General features: G+C 38.5%; 3 protein-coding genes across 3 annotated transcripts in view; 1 reads left to right on the forward strand and 2 right to left on the reverse strand.

The window, feature by feature from the left end:
• Positions 1-1,278, reverse strand: part of LOC128744320 (protein Star) — a 41,217-nt gene extending 39,939 nt beyond the window's left edge. The window contains exon 1 of the mRNA XM_053841214.1: positions 859-1,278. The gene's annotated coding sequence lies outside the window, so the exon portion shown is untranslated. The remainder of the gene's footprint in view (positions 1-858) is intronic.
• A 9,138-nt stretch (positions 1,279-10,416) lies between these two features.
• On the reverse strand, positions 10,417-11,547 carry LOC128740724 (WD repeat domain-containing protein 83). Its single transcript, XM_053836288.1, has 2 exons — positions 11,311-11,547; positions 10,417-11,252 (listed from the first exon to the last, which is right to left on the reverse strand). The coding sequence occupies exons 1-2, from the start codon at positions 11,375-11,377 to the stop codon at positions 10,417-10,419; spliced, it is 903 nt and encodes a 300-aa protein (XP_053692263.1). The 5' UTR covers positions 11,378-11,547.
• A 502-nt stretch (positions 11,548-12,049) lies between these two features.
• Positions 12,050-14,689, forward strand: LOC128744319 (zinc finger protein 808-like). The gene is made up of 4 exons (XM_053841212.1): positions 12,050-12,249; positions 12,306-13,494; positions 13,552-13,637; positions 13,699-14,689. Exons 1-4 carry the CDS (start codon positions 12,118-12,120, stop codon positions 13,996-13,998), a joined length of 1,707 nt encoding a protein of 568 aa, XP_053697187.1. The 5' UTR covers positions 12,050-12,117; the 3' UTR covers positions 13,999-14,689.
• Positions 14,690-18,108: the final 3,419 nt, after the last annotated feature.

Here is an 18,108-nt window from a genome sequence, read left to right on the forward strand (position 1 = left end):
GTCGCATCGCGTCGCTGTCGCGTTTACCCTGGCGGTACCCTAAATGTGTAAAAATTATTTTCAGGATTGAAGTTTTTGGAGCGTCTTAGTAGAATACGAAACCTAAAATTAAATAAAAAGAAGAAAACTTATCCAATTTCATTCTACTATGCATATTTTATTCACGACAGATACGTATTTCGCCTGCGATTTGCAGGCTTCCAGGGTTCGAAAACAGACACTGAGGAAGCCTGCAAGTCGTAGGCGAAATACGTATCTGACGTGAATAAAATAGACAGAATTAAATTGGATAAGTTTTCTTTTTATTATTTATATTTTCAGGATGTTTCTATCTTTTGGCACTCTTCTCTATCACAAACAACTATTCGCTATGACGGAGTTGTTATTTTTCTGATTTTTGTATGAGAAAAAGAGGGAGAGAAATATTCTTTTTGCTTTTCTTTTCACGCACGCGTTGACAGTTCGGCATTGGATTTCATATAAATGCGAACAGGCCTTTAAATCTTTTTCAGCTCCGTCATAGCGAATTCTGCTTCAAACAAGCTCAAAAACAATATAGGTGTCTCCACTGCTAAGCATAGCGAAATGTAAATGCAACAATCGATGGTCACATACCTGTAATATTTCAATGTACTTTGATAGCAGAGTAGCGTAAAAGCAAAAACATTACATTTTTCGTAAATTGACGTGATGTTTTAGGCAAAAGACAACGCTTATTGCTTGCTATTAACTACACTATGTATTGTGATTGTCTATATGAGGATCGTACAAAAGAAACAAATTTTGTAACACAATCTTTTACATTAAGTACTCGATATTCGTTTGTGAATGATCCACAAATTACATGTTTTAACTTACCTCTAAGATTATCCAAAACAATATTGTATTCTGCTTCAAATATTAACAATATTGTACAACTTTCGCGTTTCAAATTAATGAATTGATTAGCACCATCCGCTTATTTTTGTTACTTGCAATTTCGTCTAGGTCACTGAATACTTACTGGTACAAAAATAACCAAACGTATCAAGCCTAAAGATTACTTGCACTTATTCTTTTTATTCCAAGCACTGAACAATGGTGTACACCATGTACTCCATTTCAAATTCTATGAACTTGCAAATTGAGAGCCGCAGTTTTCGAGCATGATTCAACTAAACTGGCTTTACCGAAATGAGTTTGTGAACCGAGTTATTAACTGAACACAGCGTTTTCGTATTTATTTGTTACCCTAGTGAATAGGAACTGAGTGTACTTTTAATAAAACTGAAAAAATAATTTCTGTAACAATAAGTGCGTGCGTCTAGTTCAATTCAGTCTGCACGCAAATAAATTTCGTAGGGAAGGAGGAAACGACAGAAACAGTCCAAAACGAAAACAACTAAAATGAACCAAATTGGCCAAGAACAGTGATGCCAACAAATTTTTGAATAAAATTCGGAAACTGCTATAAAATGTTTAGAAAAGCGACAGTGGGATTATCCAAGGGGTTTCCTGTAAGGCGTATAAGTGCGTAGTAATCAGAGATTACTTTTGTAATCATTTAAGAATTAATTATTGTCAATTGCAAGGAAAATTGTACCATCCAAAGTGCGAAATCGTCCATAAAAGTGCTATTTTGCATTAAATCGTTTCGGTATCTTCGGTGCACTTTTTCGTTATCTTCCAAGCAATAAGTGCGCCAAAGATACCGAAACGATTTAATGCAAAATAGCACTTTTATGAGCGATTTCGCACTTTGGATGGTACAATTTTCCTTGCAATTGACAATAGGTAATCAATGGTAATCAGTAGAGTAATCAATGATAATCTTAAGTAATCATTGGGAATCATGATTAATTTATAGTAATCACAAGAGATTGATTACTGGTAATCAGAGGTAATCAGTAAAGTAATAAACAGTAATTTTTTTCAAAGGTGCATATTAATCATTGCTGTTGGAAACCCCTTGGAATTATCCAAGGATTACCCCGATTATCCAGCACTTTACGAGCTGTGTGACTGTATTGGTGGTTTGTGTGCATCGCGAAACGATTTCGCTATGGAAAAAAGTCTGATGAATATAAACCATGTACATGAATCCAGCTTTTTACGCGCTATAGTGGTGGCCGCTATAAATTGTGTTCGTAATATGCGAATAATCTTTTTAACAACTCTGAATACATCAAATCTGGCACTCTTCTCTTGCAACACTACCGTGCTCTTTCTTTCGTTTACGCCAAAGAAGGAGAGCAAAAATGTGCGAAATGTAAACAAAACCATTGCTCTCCTTCTTTTGCGTGACTGCGCGAAGACTGCACCAGGTGATGCTATTTAGTGTTTTTTCCAAGTTTTAGGAGTGTCAATAAAACGATGTTTTGTTAGAAAATTTGTTCGAAGTGTTACGCCTGTTAGTCTGTGCATACCGTTTTTGTTTTACCTTTGTTATACTATATAACAAAGGTTTAGAAATTGGTCGAAAAACACGAAATTGATCCGAGGCCCGTAGGGCCGAATCACATATACCAATCGATAGAGCTCGACGAACTGAGCAATGTCTGTGTGTGTGTGTGTGTATGCGTGTATGTGTGTATGTGCAGCTCATTTTCTATCGCCTGTTTCTCGAAGATGGCTGAACCGATTTGATCGCTTTTACTTTTGTTTGAAAGGTATTATTGTCTAGTATATAACTGTTGAATTGCTTTGCGGTCCGACGTTTCGTTTAAAAATTATAAGCAAAAATGTGAAAACTACGTGACACGCGTTTCTCCTGAACTACGCAACCAATTTTAATGATCTTACTACCAAACGAAAGCTCTTGCTGTTACTAAACTTTTTATCAAGTTTTATTGAAAACGGACAAGCAGTTTGAAAGTTAGCCTTAGAAAACCATTTTTAATAAGGTTCAAATGATCGCCTGTTTCTCAGAGATGGCCAAACCGATTTATGCGCTATTAGTTTTATTTGGCAGGTAATATAGCCGGATAGATCACTATTGAATGGTTTTTGGATTGGACGTTTAATTTGAAAGTTAGAAGCAATCGTATACACCACACCAAAATTAACAATAATTTATAATGATTTTAACCAAGATAATTTACCTAATTTCAATTATTTTAATATCAAACGAGAGGTTTTGACACTACAAATATATATGCAAAATTTCATAAGAATTGGTTTTACCGGTCAAAAGATACTACAGCCTGAATTCGTTAATTGGGCCACGACTGCACTCTAGCTGATTCGCTAATTGGGTATTTGGGCTAATTGGGGTCAAATTTGTCTGAATGATTTTGTCTGAAAATGTCTAAAATTGTCGCTGCTGTCTTATGTTTCCATCTTAGGTTCCTGTATATGATGAAATTGATTGTATACAGTGGACCCCCGTTCGTTTGAACGATTCCTCATGCAAACTAACGGGGTTAGTTTTTAATTTGAACAACTGGTAACCCTAAATATGCTGGAACTTGTGTGAACTGGGTGTCCTGTTCTTTGTTATTGTTTTGGTGGTTTGATTCAGTTGGCAGTTGCAAGCAGCGAATATTTCATTCTCTGATTGGATTTCTACACTAATCATTGGGAAAACGCAATGTGAAACAGATTAAACACGCTAGATCAGTACAAACAAACTTGTTTATGTGCATTGTCTGCATAAGCAAATGATGTCATATTGAGAATGACATTTGAACCATTTTTAATTTGCACGTCGTGCAAACCAACGGGGTTCAAATTAAAAAGTGTTCAGATTAAAAACGGTCAAACGAACGGGGGCCCACGGTATTTTGTCAGACAACGGACAGACTAGTTAGTGAGTAACAAACAAATACTAAAAATTGTCATATATTTAAAATACCAATGTTTATAGCGATTCCTTGAAAAAGCTTTAAAAATAAAAGCGAAACGTCGGAGAGTAACTAAAAATTTGTTACGATTTTGGTTTGACTATATACGCCATTTCCCAAAAAAAGCTACAAACAAATACAAGTCGACACCATACCACAGAGAACAGATTAACAGGCTCGAAGGAAGTAATCGATTTTTTGTGTGTAAAATCTGTCGGTAGCGCCCTCCAGAAATAGTTTGCCAAACGCATCAAAAAATATCCATGTACCTTTATCAATATTTCTTTGTGCTGGAGTTGCATAGCAGCGATGGCAGCGACTTCAAGATTTAGTTTGCCACTTACTGCTCGAGGGGTGCTCTATTGAAAAATTACTCGTAGATTACATAAAAACCTTTTACACACTTTTTGTCAATTACCTGGTAGTCTGTTCTCTGTGACCATACTACATAATATTTTACATTTTAGCAATACATAGCACGTTTTCTTTCCGTACGTTCCTTTGGTTTTACCGTGAACGTGCGGAAACAAAACGTGCAATGTATTAAGGAAATGTCAAATATTGTAGCTCGTAAAAAGCTGGATATTTAACATTTCAATAATACATCGCACGTTTTCTTTCCGTACGTTCCTTTGGTTTAACCGTGAACATGCGGAAACGAAACGTGCGATGTATTACTGAAATGTCAAATATTATGGCTTGTAAAAGCTGGATAAATTTGATTAATTTGTAACAAATTTAGGATACCTGTAGCACAGAGAACAGACATCCTTTCCTTTTAAATTTCAAATCAAAATCACCACCTTTTTGACAACTCTGCATCCATCAAAACTGGGCACTCTTCTCCTGTACGGCAGTGTTGCTCTTTCTTTCGTTTACGCAAAAGAAGGAGAGCAATAGTTTTGTTTACATTTCGCACATTTTTGCTCTCCTTCTTTGACGTAAACGAAAGAAAGAGCACGGTAGTGTTGCAAGAGAAGAGTGCCAGATTTGATGTATGCAGAGTTGTCAAAAAGATTGTTCGCATATTACGATTAATTTATAGCGGCCACCATTATCCAGCTTTTTACGCGCTATAATGGCGAACGCTATAAATTGTGTTCGTAATATTCGAACAATCTTTTTGACAACTCTGCATCCATCAAAACTGGGCACTCTTCTCATGTACGGCAGTGTTGCTCTTTCTTTCGTTTACGAAAAAGAAGGAGAGCAATAGTTTTGTTTACATTTCGCACATTTTTGCCCTTCTTTGGCGTAAACGAAAGAAAGAGCACGGTAGTGTTGCAAGAGAAGAGTGACAGATTTGATGTATGCAGAGTTGTCAAAAAGATTGTTCGCATATTACGAACACGCTTTATAGCGGCCACCATTATAGCGCGTAAAAAGCTGGATAGCGGCCATCATTATAGCGCGTAAAAAGCTGGATAATGGCTATAATGGATAATAATGGACGCTATAAATTGTGTTCGTAATATGCGAACAATCTTTTTGACAACTTTGCATCCATCAAATCTGGCACTCTTCTCCTGCACGGCAGTGTTGCTCTTTCTTTCGTTTAGGCCAAAGGAGAGCAAAAATGTGCGAAATGAAAATAAAACCACAGACTAACAGACGTAACACTGAAGCTCCATTCCATCGTCAATGAAAACGATCATTTCAAATTTTCGCCTTAACCAAGACTCAAACAACAGTCGCTGCGCGAGAACGCCGTTTGCCTGTGCTGGCGCTGTTGTCAGATAATATACAAGTAAATTTATAGCATTGCTATATTTATAGCAAACTGCTCTGCGTTGCGTGAAGACTGCACCAGTTGAGGCTAATGTTTTTTCCAAGTTTTAGGGGTGTCATTGAAACGATGTTTTGTTAGAAAATTTGTTCGAAGTGTTACGTCTGTGACAAAACTATTGTGTAAATATTAAATATTTAAAACGTTATTTTAAATATTCATAACTTTTGAAGCAACATTGTAGAACAAAAAAATTTCGGAGTTCGCTTCGAAGTGGGAGCCAGTGCGGTCGTGTTTTATGTACAGGTTTTCTGTTCGCTTGTGCAGATCCTTGTGTACCGCGGAATTGAATGTGTTATTCGGCGAAGTTATCTGATTTCTTAATAAAGAAAAGACTAGGCTGCAAAAAAGTGCTTGTGTTTTTGCAGCTAGTTTGTTGTTTGTGAGCGAATCGGCGTTGTTAAATTACATGGCGTCAGCCGCTGCAACTCGAGAGGCCCTGGATGACGGAGACGGAGTGTAACAAAATATCAGCTAAGTTATTGTCTCAAATAAATGTTTAGATCGAGTGCCGTTGGTAGGGGTTTATTGCCCCTTGGTTGAATGGGAATAGTTTCCTTTAATCAAAGCATTAAGATTTTTGCATGCTGTGAAGGTGGCGTAGCGCCAGTTTTTTCGGCTATCATAGAAAAAGGCTGTATTGGCACGAGGCCTAGGATAAGTGTGTGAGTGATAGCAGTTTTTTTAACGTTTTGCGGGAACAGTGAGAACGCACATAGGAAAGCGAAATTTTGACGGTGACTTCTTTCATAGCAGACGGTTGCGCTGGGGGCAGCCGGTGTGTGTGCTATGTACGGGATTTTGGTTTGGTTGCGGCGCGTACCGTTGTGCAAATTACAAATAGGTTTGTCTGATTGAATAAAGCTAACATCGGCATAGTGACAGTGAATCTCAAAGCATAATCATTAGATTTGAATAACTCTATCGAAAGTATTCTCTCCTCTCGGCCAAAGCCCAAGGCCTATGATTTTACATTCGGGAAGTGCGTCGCTCAAAATCCAAGTTAATCTTCTGCTGTAATTTGTCAACACAACTACTGGTGTACCGTATATACGCAAGTAGTTATGGCAGTGTAACCAATTTGACTAAATTCCCAATATGTTTATATTATTGCATATTATTACCCAAGTAACAATTTCAGGCTGATCAAACGCTTTTATAGCTGATTTTATTCAACCTGTGGCTGATCTATGGTTTAGGTTTAGAAATGAAAACCTTTTTTCAGCTCTTAAACATCTAAATCTGGTGATTTTATCAAGCTTCAGGCTAATTAATAGCTGCTTTCGAAGCTGCAATGAAGCTTAATAGAAACTTTTTTGCACTTTTAAATAGCCAATTTGCGCAATGCTGTCAATTCTATTTTTAGAACGAGAAATACTTTTGCAATCTACTTTTCCAGTTGCTTAATCAACGCTTCATCAACCTTTATGCAGCCAAAAAAATCTATTTTTAAATTTAAAAAAAATGGAACGCGTCATTTTTATTTCGCCGTCAACGCGATGCGATATTTTTAGTTTCGAATAACTTTAATTCGAACAAGTAAGCTAGCTAATTAAAAATGCATGTCTTTTTCCGGGAATTGAACCCGCCATCTTTTGATTCATAAGCATTTACCGTATGACCCGCCCCATTTGCATCTGCAGAACAAACAGTGAGAATATCTTTACACCTGAAGCCTAGCCCGTCTAGCGTGAAGCAGTCGATAATGTCGATAACTGACAAACTTTTGCTGTCGGCCGAATTGCGAAATTCTATGATCTGACAGTATGTGTGCTGTGAGCCGAATGAAAACTTGGTCGAAGTTTGTAAAGCCACTTTAACACCCTTAAGCAGACTTAAAGTAGTTTGAAAGCTGTGAGCCTAATGAAAGCTTCCACTCTACATTTTAACACCTTTAAGCAGCCGTAAAACGGTTTGATGTTTATGGCTTTTTAGAAGCAGATTGTTTAGCAGAAAAATCCGCTTTTAAGCTTTTTTATCAGCTTTTGGGAGAGAACTGGTTTGAAAAACTTAAAGTAGCTTAAACATCGCTTATTTAAACACCATTTGAGTGCTTACTTTATGCAGCTTTGATCGCCTTAAACCAACTCGTAAACAGCCATTGCTCTTGCAATTCAGCTACCGTTGTTACTTGCCCAAGTAACAATTTCAGGCTGATCAAACGCTTTTATAGCTGATTTTATTCAACCTGTGGCTGATCTATGGATTAGGTTTAGAAATGAAAACCTTTTTTCAGCTCTTAAACATCTAAATCTGGTGATTTTATCAAGCTTCAGGCTAATTAATAGCTGCTTTCGAAGCTGCAATGAAGCTTAATAGAAACTTTTTTGCACTTTTAAATAGCCAATTTGCGCAATGCTGTCAATTCTATTTTTAGAACGAGAAATACTTTTGCAATCTACTTTTCCAGTTGCTTAATCAACGCTTCATCAACCTTTATGCAGCCAAAAAAATCTATTTTTAAATTTAAAAAAAATGGAACGCGTCATTTTTATTTCGCCGTCAACGCGATGCGATATTTTTAGTTTCGAATAACTTTAATTCGAACAAGTAAGCTAGCTAATTAAAAATGCATGTCTTTTTCCGGGAATTGAACCCGCCATCTTTTGATTCATAAGCATTTACCGTATGACCCGCCCCATTTGCATCTGCAGAACAGACAGTGAGAATATCTTTACACCTGAAGCCTAGCCCGTCTAGCGTGAAGCAGTCGATAATGTCGATAACTGACAAACTTTTGCTGTCGGCCGAATTGCGAAATTCTATGATCTGACAGTATGTGTGCTGTGAGCCGAATGAAAACTTGGTCGAAGTTTGTAAAGCCACTTTAACACCCTTAAGCAGACTTAAAGTAGTTTGAAAGCTGTGAGCCTAATGAAAGCTTCCACTCTACATTTTAACACCTTTAAGCAGCCGTAAAACGGTTTGATGTTTATGGCTTTTTAGAAGCAGATTGTTTAGCAGAAAAATCCGCTTTTAAGCTTTTTTATCAGCTTTTGGGAGAGAACTGGTTTGAAAAACTTAAAGTAGCTTAAACATCGCTTATTTAAACACCATTTGAGTGCTTACTTTATGCAGCTTTGATCGCCTTAAACCAACTCGTAAACAGCCATTGCTCTTGCAATTCAGCTACCGTTGTTACTTGGGTGGGTATACATTATATATAATATTTATTATTTGTAATTAAAACAAAATAACATTCAAATAATAAAAAAAGAGGAGGGACAGAGAGTTGTTTGTATCCTTTAATTCTACTACTGTGTACTAATGCTTGATCCACAGAAGGGATTATAATCATCCAACATATTCATTGTTTAACGGTTTAGGAGTATGATTGCGATACATTGATATAAGCGAAGACTCCAGAACTCAGTCTTCGAAATAAGCAGCGGTTGGGCTGGACATAGTGATGCTCAATTTTCAAGTAGATCAATTGATAGGTGGTCAAGTCATTGAGTATACTAATTTATTCGCAGAGTCTTTGGAGTGAACTGATTAGCAAAGTAATCGATAACCAACATTCTTTTCCTTTTGTGCTGATTGAAGTTTAAGATACCCGATAGTCAATCTTTTTCATACATATTGACTATATACTATTAAAACACGCGGATCCAATATCAGTACATCATGCTCATTCTCTGTAGTAAACGAAACGATTAATGTATACACCATAACTCATACGCGCGATGTCCTCAAAAAACTTCTATTTATAGAAACAAATCATAATCGCGGATACCTTATAGCAAAACTTCCTACGACCAGCGGTTTGGAATTTATTTCGCTACAAATAATGATAACATATTTTACTCGGTACCTTGATCCAACAATTCTCTGCCTGTTGTTTACACTATTTTCAAGCAAAGCTAAAAAAATTTTCTGGTATAAATCTGTTCGCAAAACTAAAATATCTTAAACAGGCTTATCTTGACTGTCGACTTAAAAATATTTAAATATGTAATAATTCTACTAATCGTTTTAAAAAATAAATAAATTTAAAGAATAACGATCACATCACTTATCAAGGTGAATCCCGATCCAACGAAACCTGCCTTACTAACAAGTCGCAACTCCTTCCTGTAATTTTTGCAGGGATGCAGAGGTTAACACGGTCCCAAAAACAGCAAAGATTACACTAACACTCCTTCCCCAATCCCATCTGATTGCAAGGACGTGGCCGGCGCAGTTATTGACCCTTTATATATCGAGTCACTGAATTTTGCACAGTGAGGATGATCGGTCACTCCCAACCTCATTCACTTGATTCATTGTGCAATTTCACTGGTTCGGGTCAATCACTGAGTGCAACCATTGATATGTGCAATCAGTCTAAGCTAAGCTAAGCTAAGCTAAGCTAAGCTAACATTGTAGAACAAAAAAATTTCAGCAATCCAAAAAATAACAAATTAAAAGATTTATTTAATGTGCTTATATCCTGGATTTAATTTAAAAGCTTTTAATCATGCGATCCGAACCGAACTAGAAAACATAAACACCTTTATTCTGCGAGTCACGTGACTCAATACAATTTATTGTCAGTCGGCGTGACGTCGGATTGAGTGCTATCACCTAGTAACAAACTCCCGTCAGCTAAGTGACGAACCGTGTCACCTAGGTGACGAAACGAGTCACCTCATTCGCAGTGACTCCAAATTAGTCACGTCATTCGCCTCGCAGAATAAGGGCGTTAATGTGCTATGCGTGTCTTTACACCTATACACCTAACTCTGTTGAACTTCGTAAAAGTATCGTGAAATCAAATTTCGGATATAGTAAAAGACCGTGCTAGAAAAAACTTTTAGAAGTAATTCATTACCCTTCTTCCATTACCTCTGGACATCCCCATACCTCAACATGCCTTTTGATCGCAAAAAGAATGTCACTACCAGTAGGATGTGGGGCTAACGAATGGACAACACCGGATTTCATTTGCAACCTTCGTAGCTCGGTGCCTTCCAGTAAATCCCACATGATTGCACAACCTTCCGATGAACCAGAAATAATAGTAGAATCGCTCTGTATGACGGCACATTCAATGTGATAGTCTTCCGTTTTGTGCCCTCTATATTCAGACAGTAGATCGCCACTGTCGGTGTCTATCAGGCGGATGGTACTATCTAAACATGCCGCCAAAATGCACTGACCGTCTTTGGTCTGCACAATATGGGTAATTGGGATACCAATTGTGTCACAGGTCAGCTCCCCCTTTCTAAGGTCGTACTGTCGAATTGATCCATCGATAGAACTACTGATAATCTTGTGCTCAGATACGATAAGGGAAGTAATGCAATCCTTAGCCTCACGCATAGTCTGAATAGGGTCCAATTTCCGCGTACGGATATCCCAGCACATGACTGTATTATCGGTTGATCCGGAAACAGCTATCGAGGATTCTTCATTAAATTTAATACATTGCACAGATCCTGCATGACCTCGCAAACGACGTACCGGTAATCCAGTCGTAACATCCCAGTAGATCACACTTTTGTCTGCCGAGGCCGATACGATGAAGCTGCTGTCGCAGCTTCCAGCGGCGTCCATCACTTCGCCGGCATGGCCACCGTAGGTTTTCAGTAACAAGCCTGAGTGAGGGTTCCAAAGCTTGATTTTTTTATCTGCGCCACATGTTAAACAATAAGAGCCATCAACTTTAAAGAAGAGAATTATTTGATTATTTATTTGGTAAAAGAGTTTGCTTGCGTTTACCGTTGTAACGAACAGCTCTTATAGCACCTTGGTTGCAATCTAAAGTACTTTTACAAACTATATCCATTATATGGGTAAGATTTGAGACGTGTCCTATTTAGTGAAGTGTACATAAAATGTTTGGCACTGATGCTCAGACAGATTTACACAAATCGATTCGCGAGAATTCTGAATTCGACGAATATGTATGCACTTTTTTGTTTTTGTTTATTATTTCCAGAGTGACTCTGTCAACGATCAACGCTCAACAAAATACATAAATCAAAAGTTAAAGGGACGAGGCAGTTATTGATATTCTCTCAATATTGATCTCAATATAATATCGATAATAGCTTTTGCCTTATCGATTATAGTGTTCTCGGAACAAGGGGTTTCTAGAAAATTGCTTCGAAACCAAGGGGTTCCCAACAGCTATGATTACTACGCACCTCTGAAAAAGTTTCCTTGGATTAATACTTCACTGAATATGTACCATTAATTTTTGGCATCGTGATTACCAATGATTATTTAAGATTATCATTTAATACTGTGTTGATTACTATTGAAGACTTAATTAATTCCTAAATTACTACAAAAGAAATCTACAACAGAAACTCCTTCGGATTTTCCGATAAAATTGGCAACTGTGCTTAATTGTCAAAATGGTCAAAAGAACCGTCCAAACAGATGTTCATCATCCATCATATTCATCATGATATTCATTAGAAAAGCATAAACATTAGATACGATTTAAGATTATGCTATAACATTGAACAAGCCAGTTTGTTTTTTGGGTGTTTATTGGACATAATTCAAATTTAAACCACTATGGAGGACCGGAAAGATTTTACAAAGTTGTGTAGATTGTGCTTGAAGGAGTCTGATCGTTCGGATTGCATACTGGGAACAGGTGATAACAATGCCATGGTCCTGCGAATAATGTTCAGTGTTTCATTGGAGGTAATGTTTTATAATATCGAGCACTATTTTTTCAACTTTATAAATAATTTCTCTAGATTCATCCAAATGATAGCTTACCGAAGATGATTTGCTCTCAATGCCAGTATCAATTAGAAAAGACGTATGTTTTCCGCAGTAAATGTCGCGATAACAATACTAAACTTAGGAGACATTTAAAGCTTATAGCCACCGGTAAAGCAAGTTCCTTGTTGGACGATATAGATGAGGAGGATGACGAAGATGAGTTTGGACAAAGTTTGCAATTCATACGGACGTATGAGCAGAATATTGAATTGAAAAAACTGCGTGAATGGGATGCAAGAGAAGCCGCATTGAGAGAAGAATTTCAAATCGAAAAAAATGCTATCTTAGAGGCAGTAAAAAAGAAACATCCTGTTCGGCAAATGTTAGATGCCAGTACTAATACGGAAAGTATTGAAAATAACGGTTCGAGTATAAATGCCGACAATAGTGAGATACTGGAGAATCTTCGAGGCACGGAAGAGCATGTTGATGCATCTGAAATTAGCATTGCCCCTCAAGATTCCGCGTCTAATTCAAATTCCATTGAAATTAGCTTAAATACTGACTTAACAGAAGAAATGCAATCTAAAAATGAGGAACATGTTCAATATTTGGAGGAAGAAGAAGAAGAAGCAGAATTAATGGAAGTGGAGGATGTCGATGACGAGGTGGTTTCTGGTTTTAAGCAAGAATTACAGTCAAATACTGATGTTGCTACGTTGCATGAGTTTGCGGGCGGTGATCGATTTGTTATTACGAATGTATCCGATTCAGAAACATATGTACTAGAATCAGAGTTGGCACAAGAGGAGCAAAATCTGTATGGAAATGATTCCGATGAAGATTTGGAAGCAGTTACTAATGCAGTAAAAGCAGAGCTGGCAGAACAACCTGGATTTAATATAGGTGAAAATTGTGTTATGAAGGTCGAAAAAGATCGGGACCTGACCAAAGTTGAAGTCCGGGCAAATGACGGATCGATTATTTGCATGGAATTCAGTACGGAACCAGCACAAAAGTCACCGACAAACTCTCTTACTGCGGAAGTGCAGAGTGTGTTCAAGTGCTCGTATTGTAGGCTTACCTTCAAGGACCTTAACCTGTTGCAGAGTCACACTGAAACAGCGCATTCAAAAATGTCAAAGGGACATAGTTGTGATATCTGCGAAAAATGGTGCCCCACTAAAAGTTCATTTGAGCGTCATTTTCGAATACATACAGGTATTTGTTAAATTTTCTTTTGATTTTATTCCAAAATCTAGTTTCTACATTTTATAGGAGAGAAGCCATTTCTCTGTGGAGAGTGTGGTAGAGGATTTGTTCAAAAGGAAGTTTTGAAACGTCACACGTTGGTGCATACGAACGTAAAACTAACAAAATATAACGCTTTGAATTTTGTTTCCGTTAACTATTTATCTTTGACAGGAAAGACCGTTCTCCTGTGATCATTGTCCGAAGCGCTACAATCAGAAGGATCAACTTTTACACCATATCAACGCCTTTCATACGGAGAATCCGATTGTAACGATACGCAAATGCGGCATATGCGCCAAAGAGTTCAAGTATGCTTCGGGGTTGAGCCGACATCTGGCAACGCACTATGGTCGTACATTTCCTTGCTTCTGCGGCCGCGTGTTTAACGATAAAAGTGCGTTAAAGCGTCACGAAATTACGATTCATGGCAAAAGTGGTAGCAAAAATGGTAAGGAAAAAACTGGCAATTAGTATTGTTGGTTTATGCTATGGTGATATCACAGAACAAAAGTGGAAGCTGAAATCTAAACACCTACACGCCACCTTCTATAGATACAAAAGCAAAGCAGAGCCTAGGTGCTACATTCCGTTTTTCGAAACTTGACCTTCTGTTTTTATTCGACAGACTTCGCAGCCAGCTGTGAGACGACTGGCTTACTTTCTACAGATACAGGACGTTTTTTCCAAAACACGAACGCACAGGAATGCATATAAAGGCATGACACGATGACGGAGTTCCACGATTTCTTTTACTCTCATGCAGTTCGCATATGGTGTATGAGTGCAAATCTGTGCATTTTTGGCAATACCGTAACTTCGCCAATGCGAAATGCTGTTGTTCCTTTCTATGCGAATAGCTTCCCAAATCGAAAGAGACTGTTACAACTCTTGATCGCCGCATCGTTCGAACTTCCACTTTTGTTCTGTGGTGATATGTTCATGCATACATCATCGCTAGTTTTAGTTTTGGTTTTATCACAATTATTTAAGAATATAAATATGTATTCATCAACTGTAACAATCCTATAAAGTTAGTTACCTACTTGGTATACGTTAAGGTCGAATGAAAGAAAGTCAATAGTTTTCATGACGATTGGTTGCAGTGGTTTAGTAGCTAGTTATGCATTGTAAAGCCATTTAATTTTATTTGTAAAAATAAATACAGTGGGTTAATCACAGAAAATTGACTTTTTGACAAAATGAGGTAAAAATCCTTTATGTTAATCCTCTCCAACGGGTAATGTTGTCCATAGACTTCGCTTTTGGAGCTTTAGGGCCACATAAATGGAAAGTTTTCTGGATATTTCAATATTAATATGACAACATTCTGACCATGCGTATAATCTTTCAAAAACAAGGTTACAGGAAAATTACGAAAATAAATATTTTGAGAATTTTCCCTTTTATACTGATAAGGAAAAAGTTTAGAACAAAATGCGGACCGTCAATTCTAGGTATCTCAACAGGAATTTCCCGTCAGTTTCTTACCGAGGGAAGGAAGAGCTGACATGGGAAAAGCTATAGAAATAGCTTTTACTTGGAACCACATACAGAGTTGTAGACAAGCTAAACAGTTTATCTACCCAAATCCTGCATCAGCTGAAAAACTACTCAACTTAAGTAATGATGAATTATACGCGCAATCACGACACTCCTAACTGGACACTGTCTTGCTCTTATCATTGAAAAAATATCGGCAAGGTATTATCCGTATTATAACTGCCGCTTTTACAACTCTGAACCTGAAAGTTGGTAGGCATAACTTCTTCGGAAGTTTTCATCTCACTGTATATCGAGTATAGAACCCAGGTTTTCGGTTTTATGAACCATGTTGTACGGAATTGTGGCACTGGATTACAACTATCTAATCTTGCCCAACAACTCCCTCAATAGGTATGAGCAGTCCGTAAACTGTGATCTGCAGTGGGATGGCTTGATAACACAACAATGTGGTAAAATCTATGCTAGCCTCCGAACGCTTTACTGTTGTACTTCCTCTGCATCGATTGCCGTTAAGCTGACGCTTTTTAAATCCTTGATCCTGCCGCATTTTCTAATTGGCGATGTGCTCCTCATCCGGCCCAGCGCAAGCTCCTTCGATCGATTACGTGTGGCACTAAACTGCTGTGTGAGATACGTGTATGGACTGAGCCGCTACGATCACGTGAGCCACCTGCAACAGAGCCTCATTGGATGTCCGATAAAAAACTTCTACGCTCATAGATCGTGCGTCTTTCTGTGGAATCTGCTAAAAACTCAGGCCCCCAGTATTCTTCATCAGAAACTGATCCAAACTCGTGGACGCCGATTGCAAAACCTTGTGGTACCAGCCAACAACACTGCATGTTACGCTGCTTCACTGTTCGTTCGAGGTGTGGTAAGCTGGAACTCGCTACCGCCCGAAGTAAAACGTTCATCGTCGGAGGCAATGTTCAAGAGAGGCTGCATAAATTTTTGGAACCGTATAAACTAAAATATGATAAGACAATTATTCAATTTCAATTAAGACAATGTATAAGAAAATTATCGTGAATTAGTGTTAATTAGTTAATTAAATTATTATAATGATGTACCTTTTATTAGAACCGGAAGTAGCAATTTTAAAAAAGATATTAATCTTACGCTACTGGACAATAAACAAGTAAACAAGCAAGCGAGGCCTGCCGAAAAAGACGATCATTGAGACTGTCACAGTGGCCTTTTTTAACTCAATGCCCTGCTGGCATACAAAAAAGGCTTCGTTGCTTAATCTGCATAAAGCCTCGTGCGCTGCAACGCCGGAACTGCTGAAAGGGCTAAAGGGTACGTACGTTTAGAGATTGACATACCATCTACCAGACACACACGAGCTGGGTACAGCTTACATAGTGATGGGCGAGATGCGGAAATGGATGATTCAGTGGTGCCTCGAATGTGCAGCTTGAGCATGAAGGGCCGGTTCTTCAACATAAGCAGTTCTACGCGAGGTCGGCCACGAGGAGGAATACAAACAGGTAATTGAAGAATTCAGCGCAGATCCTAAGACAACTTTGCCGCTTCCAAGAACATGCCCGCCTCCAAGAAAAAGGCCATACGCAGTACCTTCTTCCAGCATAGACTCCTACACAAGTACACCTGGAGGCCACCAAATCAGTCAAAATCACAGGTCGACCAAGTTTTGGTCGACTATTGGCGCTTCTCAGACATAATTGACGTCAGATCCTATCGAAGCGCTAACGTTGACTCGGATCACTGTCTAGTGATGGTTATGATGCGCCTAAAACTCTTCGTACTACTTACTTTTACTTAAAGCTGCGCTGCCGGTACAGGATGAGCTGGACGACGCTGTTCTCAAGCACTGTTGGAGTTCTATAAAATAGCTATTAGCAGGGTAGCAGGGAGCATCATCGGGCTCACGGTACGAAATCATTGGAACGACTGGTATGACAATGAGTGGATGAGGAGAACACTGCGTGGATGGCCAAGATGCGCATTATTGCCACCCGTTAGAACGTGGTAAAACATATTAAGAAGCGAACCCAAATCTTTCAGAAGAAAAAGCGCTGCCTCGAAGAGCAGGAGTATGCGGATTTGTGCGCAGGGAATTTATCAAGCCGGCTTCATTAAACGAAACTGCGGCAGATCCTCCAAAAAGGCCGAAATCTCGCGCACTCACGTTGACTTCAAAGATATAAAGAGTTATGAAAAATCATGGACGAGAACAGCTTCCCCAGGAAGCTCATCAAACTGATTCAATCTACGATGGATGGTGCATAGTGCTGTGCTCGGATTTCGGGTAGATTATTGAATCCCATAGTAGCCTGATGGTCTCTCATGTCTGATCTTCAGCATAGTGCTACAAGGTGTTATAAACTGAGTGGACTCGTCTGCTTTAGCATTATCATTATCGGCAGACCATCTGTGGTGGTGGTTGAGTGGTCCACCAGACTAAAGCACGAAGCAGAAAAGATTGGGTTAAAGGTAAGTACCTACGTCTAAAACAAAGTACATGCTGGCCGGTGGAATCGAGGTCGACCGACGCTGTTTGGGCAGTTGTGAAATAACCGACGACGATGAGTTTGAGATAGTGACGAGTTCGTCTATCTTGCCTGAACTGTTGACAGTGGACAATGACACCAGTTATAAGATTCAGAGTCATATTATCAGTGGAAGTTGCGTTGACTATAGGATTCACAAGCAAATACGGTCGAATTAAGCTCCCGTACAAAGTGTACTTTGTATTGGACGCTCATTAAACTGGTTGTTTTCTATGAGCACGAAACGTGGACAATGCTTGAGAAGATGCTGTAAGTGCTCGGAGTTTTTGAAAGACGAGTGTTAAGAACGCTCTTCGGCGGCGTACAGGAGAACAGAATACAGAGGCGGTGTTCAAGAGTTTGGAGACCAGTAGCCCACAACCGATTAATATCCAGAAATTTTATTCATCAGACTATGTTTTAAGGTGGTAATCTAATAACAAAAAAGTTCCATTTCCGTCGCATCTTGGATAACCACTCATTTGGCATAAACAGACTCCTACCAGTCGTTACTCAAATTCAATCCCTTCTCAATTTTCGTCCCTTCTCACCGCTTTTAGACTCT

This window comes from Sabethes cyaneus, chromosome 3 (genome assembly GCF_943734655.1).
Source record: "Sabethes cyaneus chromosome 3, idSabCyanKW18_F2, whole genome shotgun sequence".
Classification (NCBI taxonomy): Eukaryota; Metazoa; Arthropoda; class Insecta; order Diptera; family Culicidae; genus Sabethes; species Sabethes cyaneus.

What these genes read in the sequence shown, in the direction of transcription:
- LOC128740724 (XM_053836288.1), bottom strand. Translation starts at nt 11,377, where the DNA reads ATGGATATAGTTTGTAAAAGTACTTTAGATTGCAACCAAGGTGCTATA. An exon ending in AAGAGCTGTTCGTTACAACG is followed by an intron (nt 11,253 to 11,310) that starts GTAAACGCAAGC and finishes TCTTCTTTAAAG; the next exon opens with TTGATGGCTCTTATTGTTTA.
- LOC128744319 (XM_053841212.1), top strand. Translation starts at nt 12,118, where the DNA reads ATGGAGGACCGGAAAGATTTTACAAAGTTGTGTAGATTGTGCTTGAAG. An exon ending in TCATTTTCGAATACATACAG is followed by an intron (nt 13,495 to 13,551) that starts GTATTTGTTAAA and finishes TACATTTTATAG; the next exon opens with GAGAGAAGCCATTTCTCTGT. An exon ending in ACACGTTGGTGCATACGAAC is followed by an intron (nt 13,638 to 13,698) that starts GTAAAACTAACA and finishes TATCTTTGACAG; the next exon opens with GAAAGACCGTTCTCCTGTGA.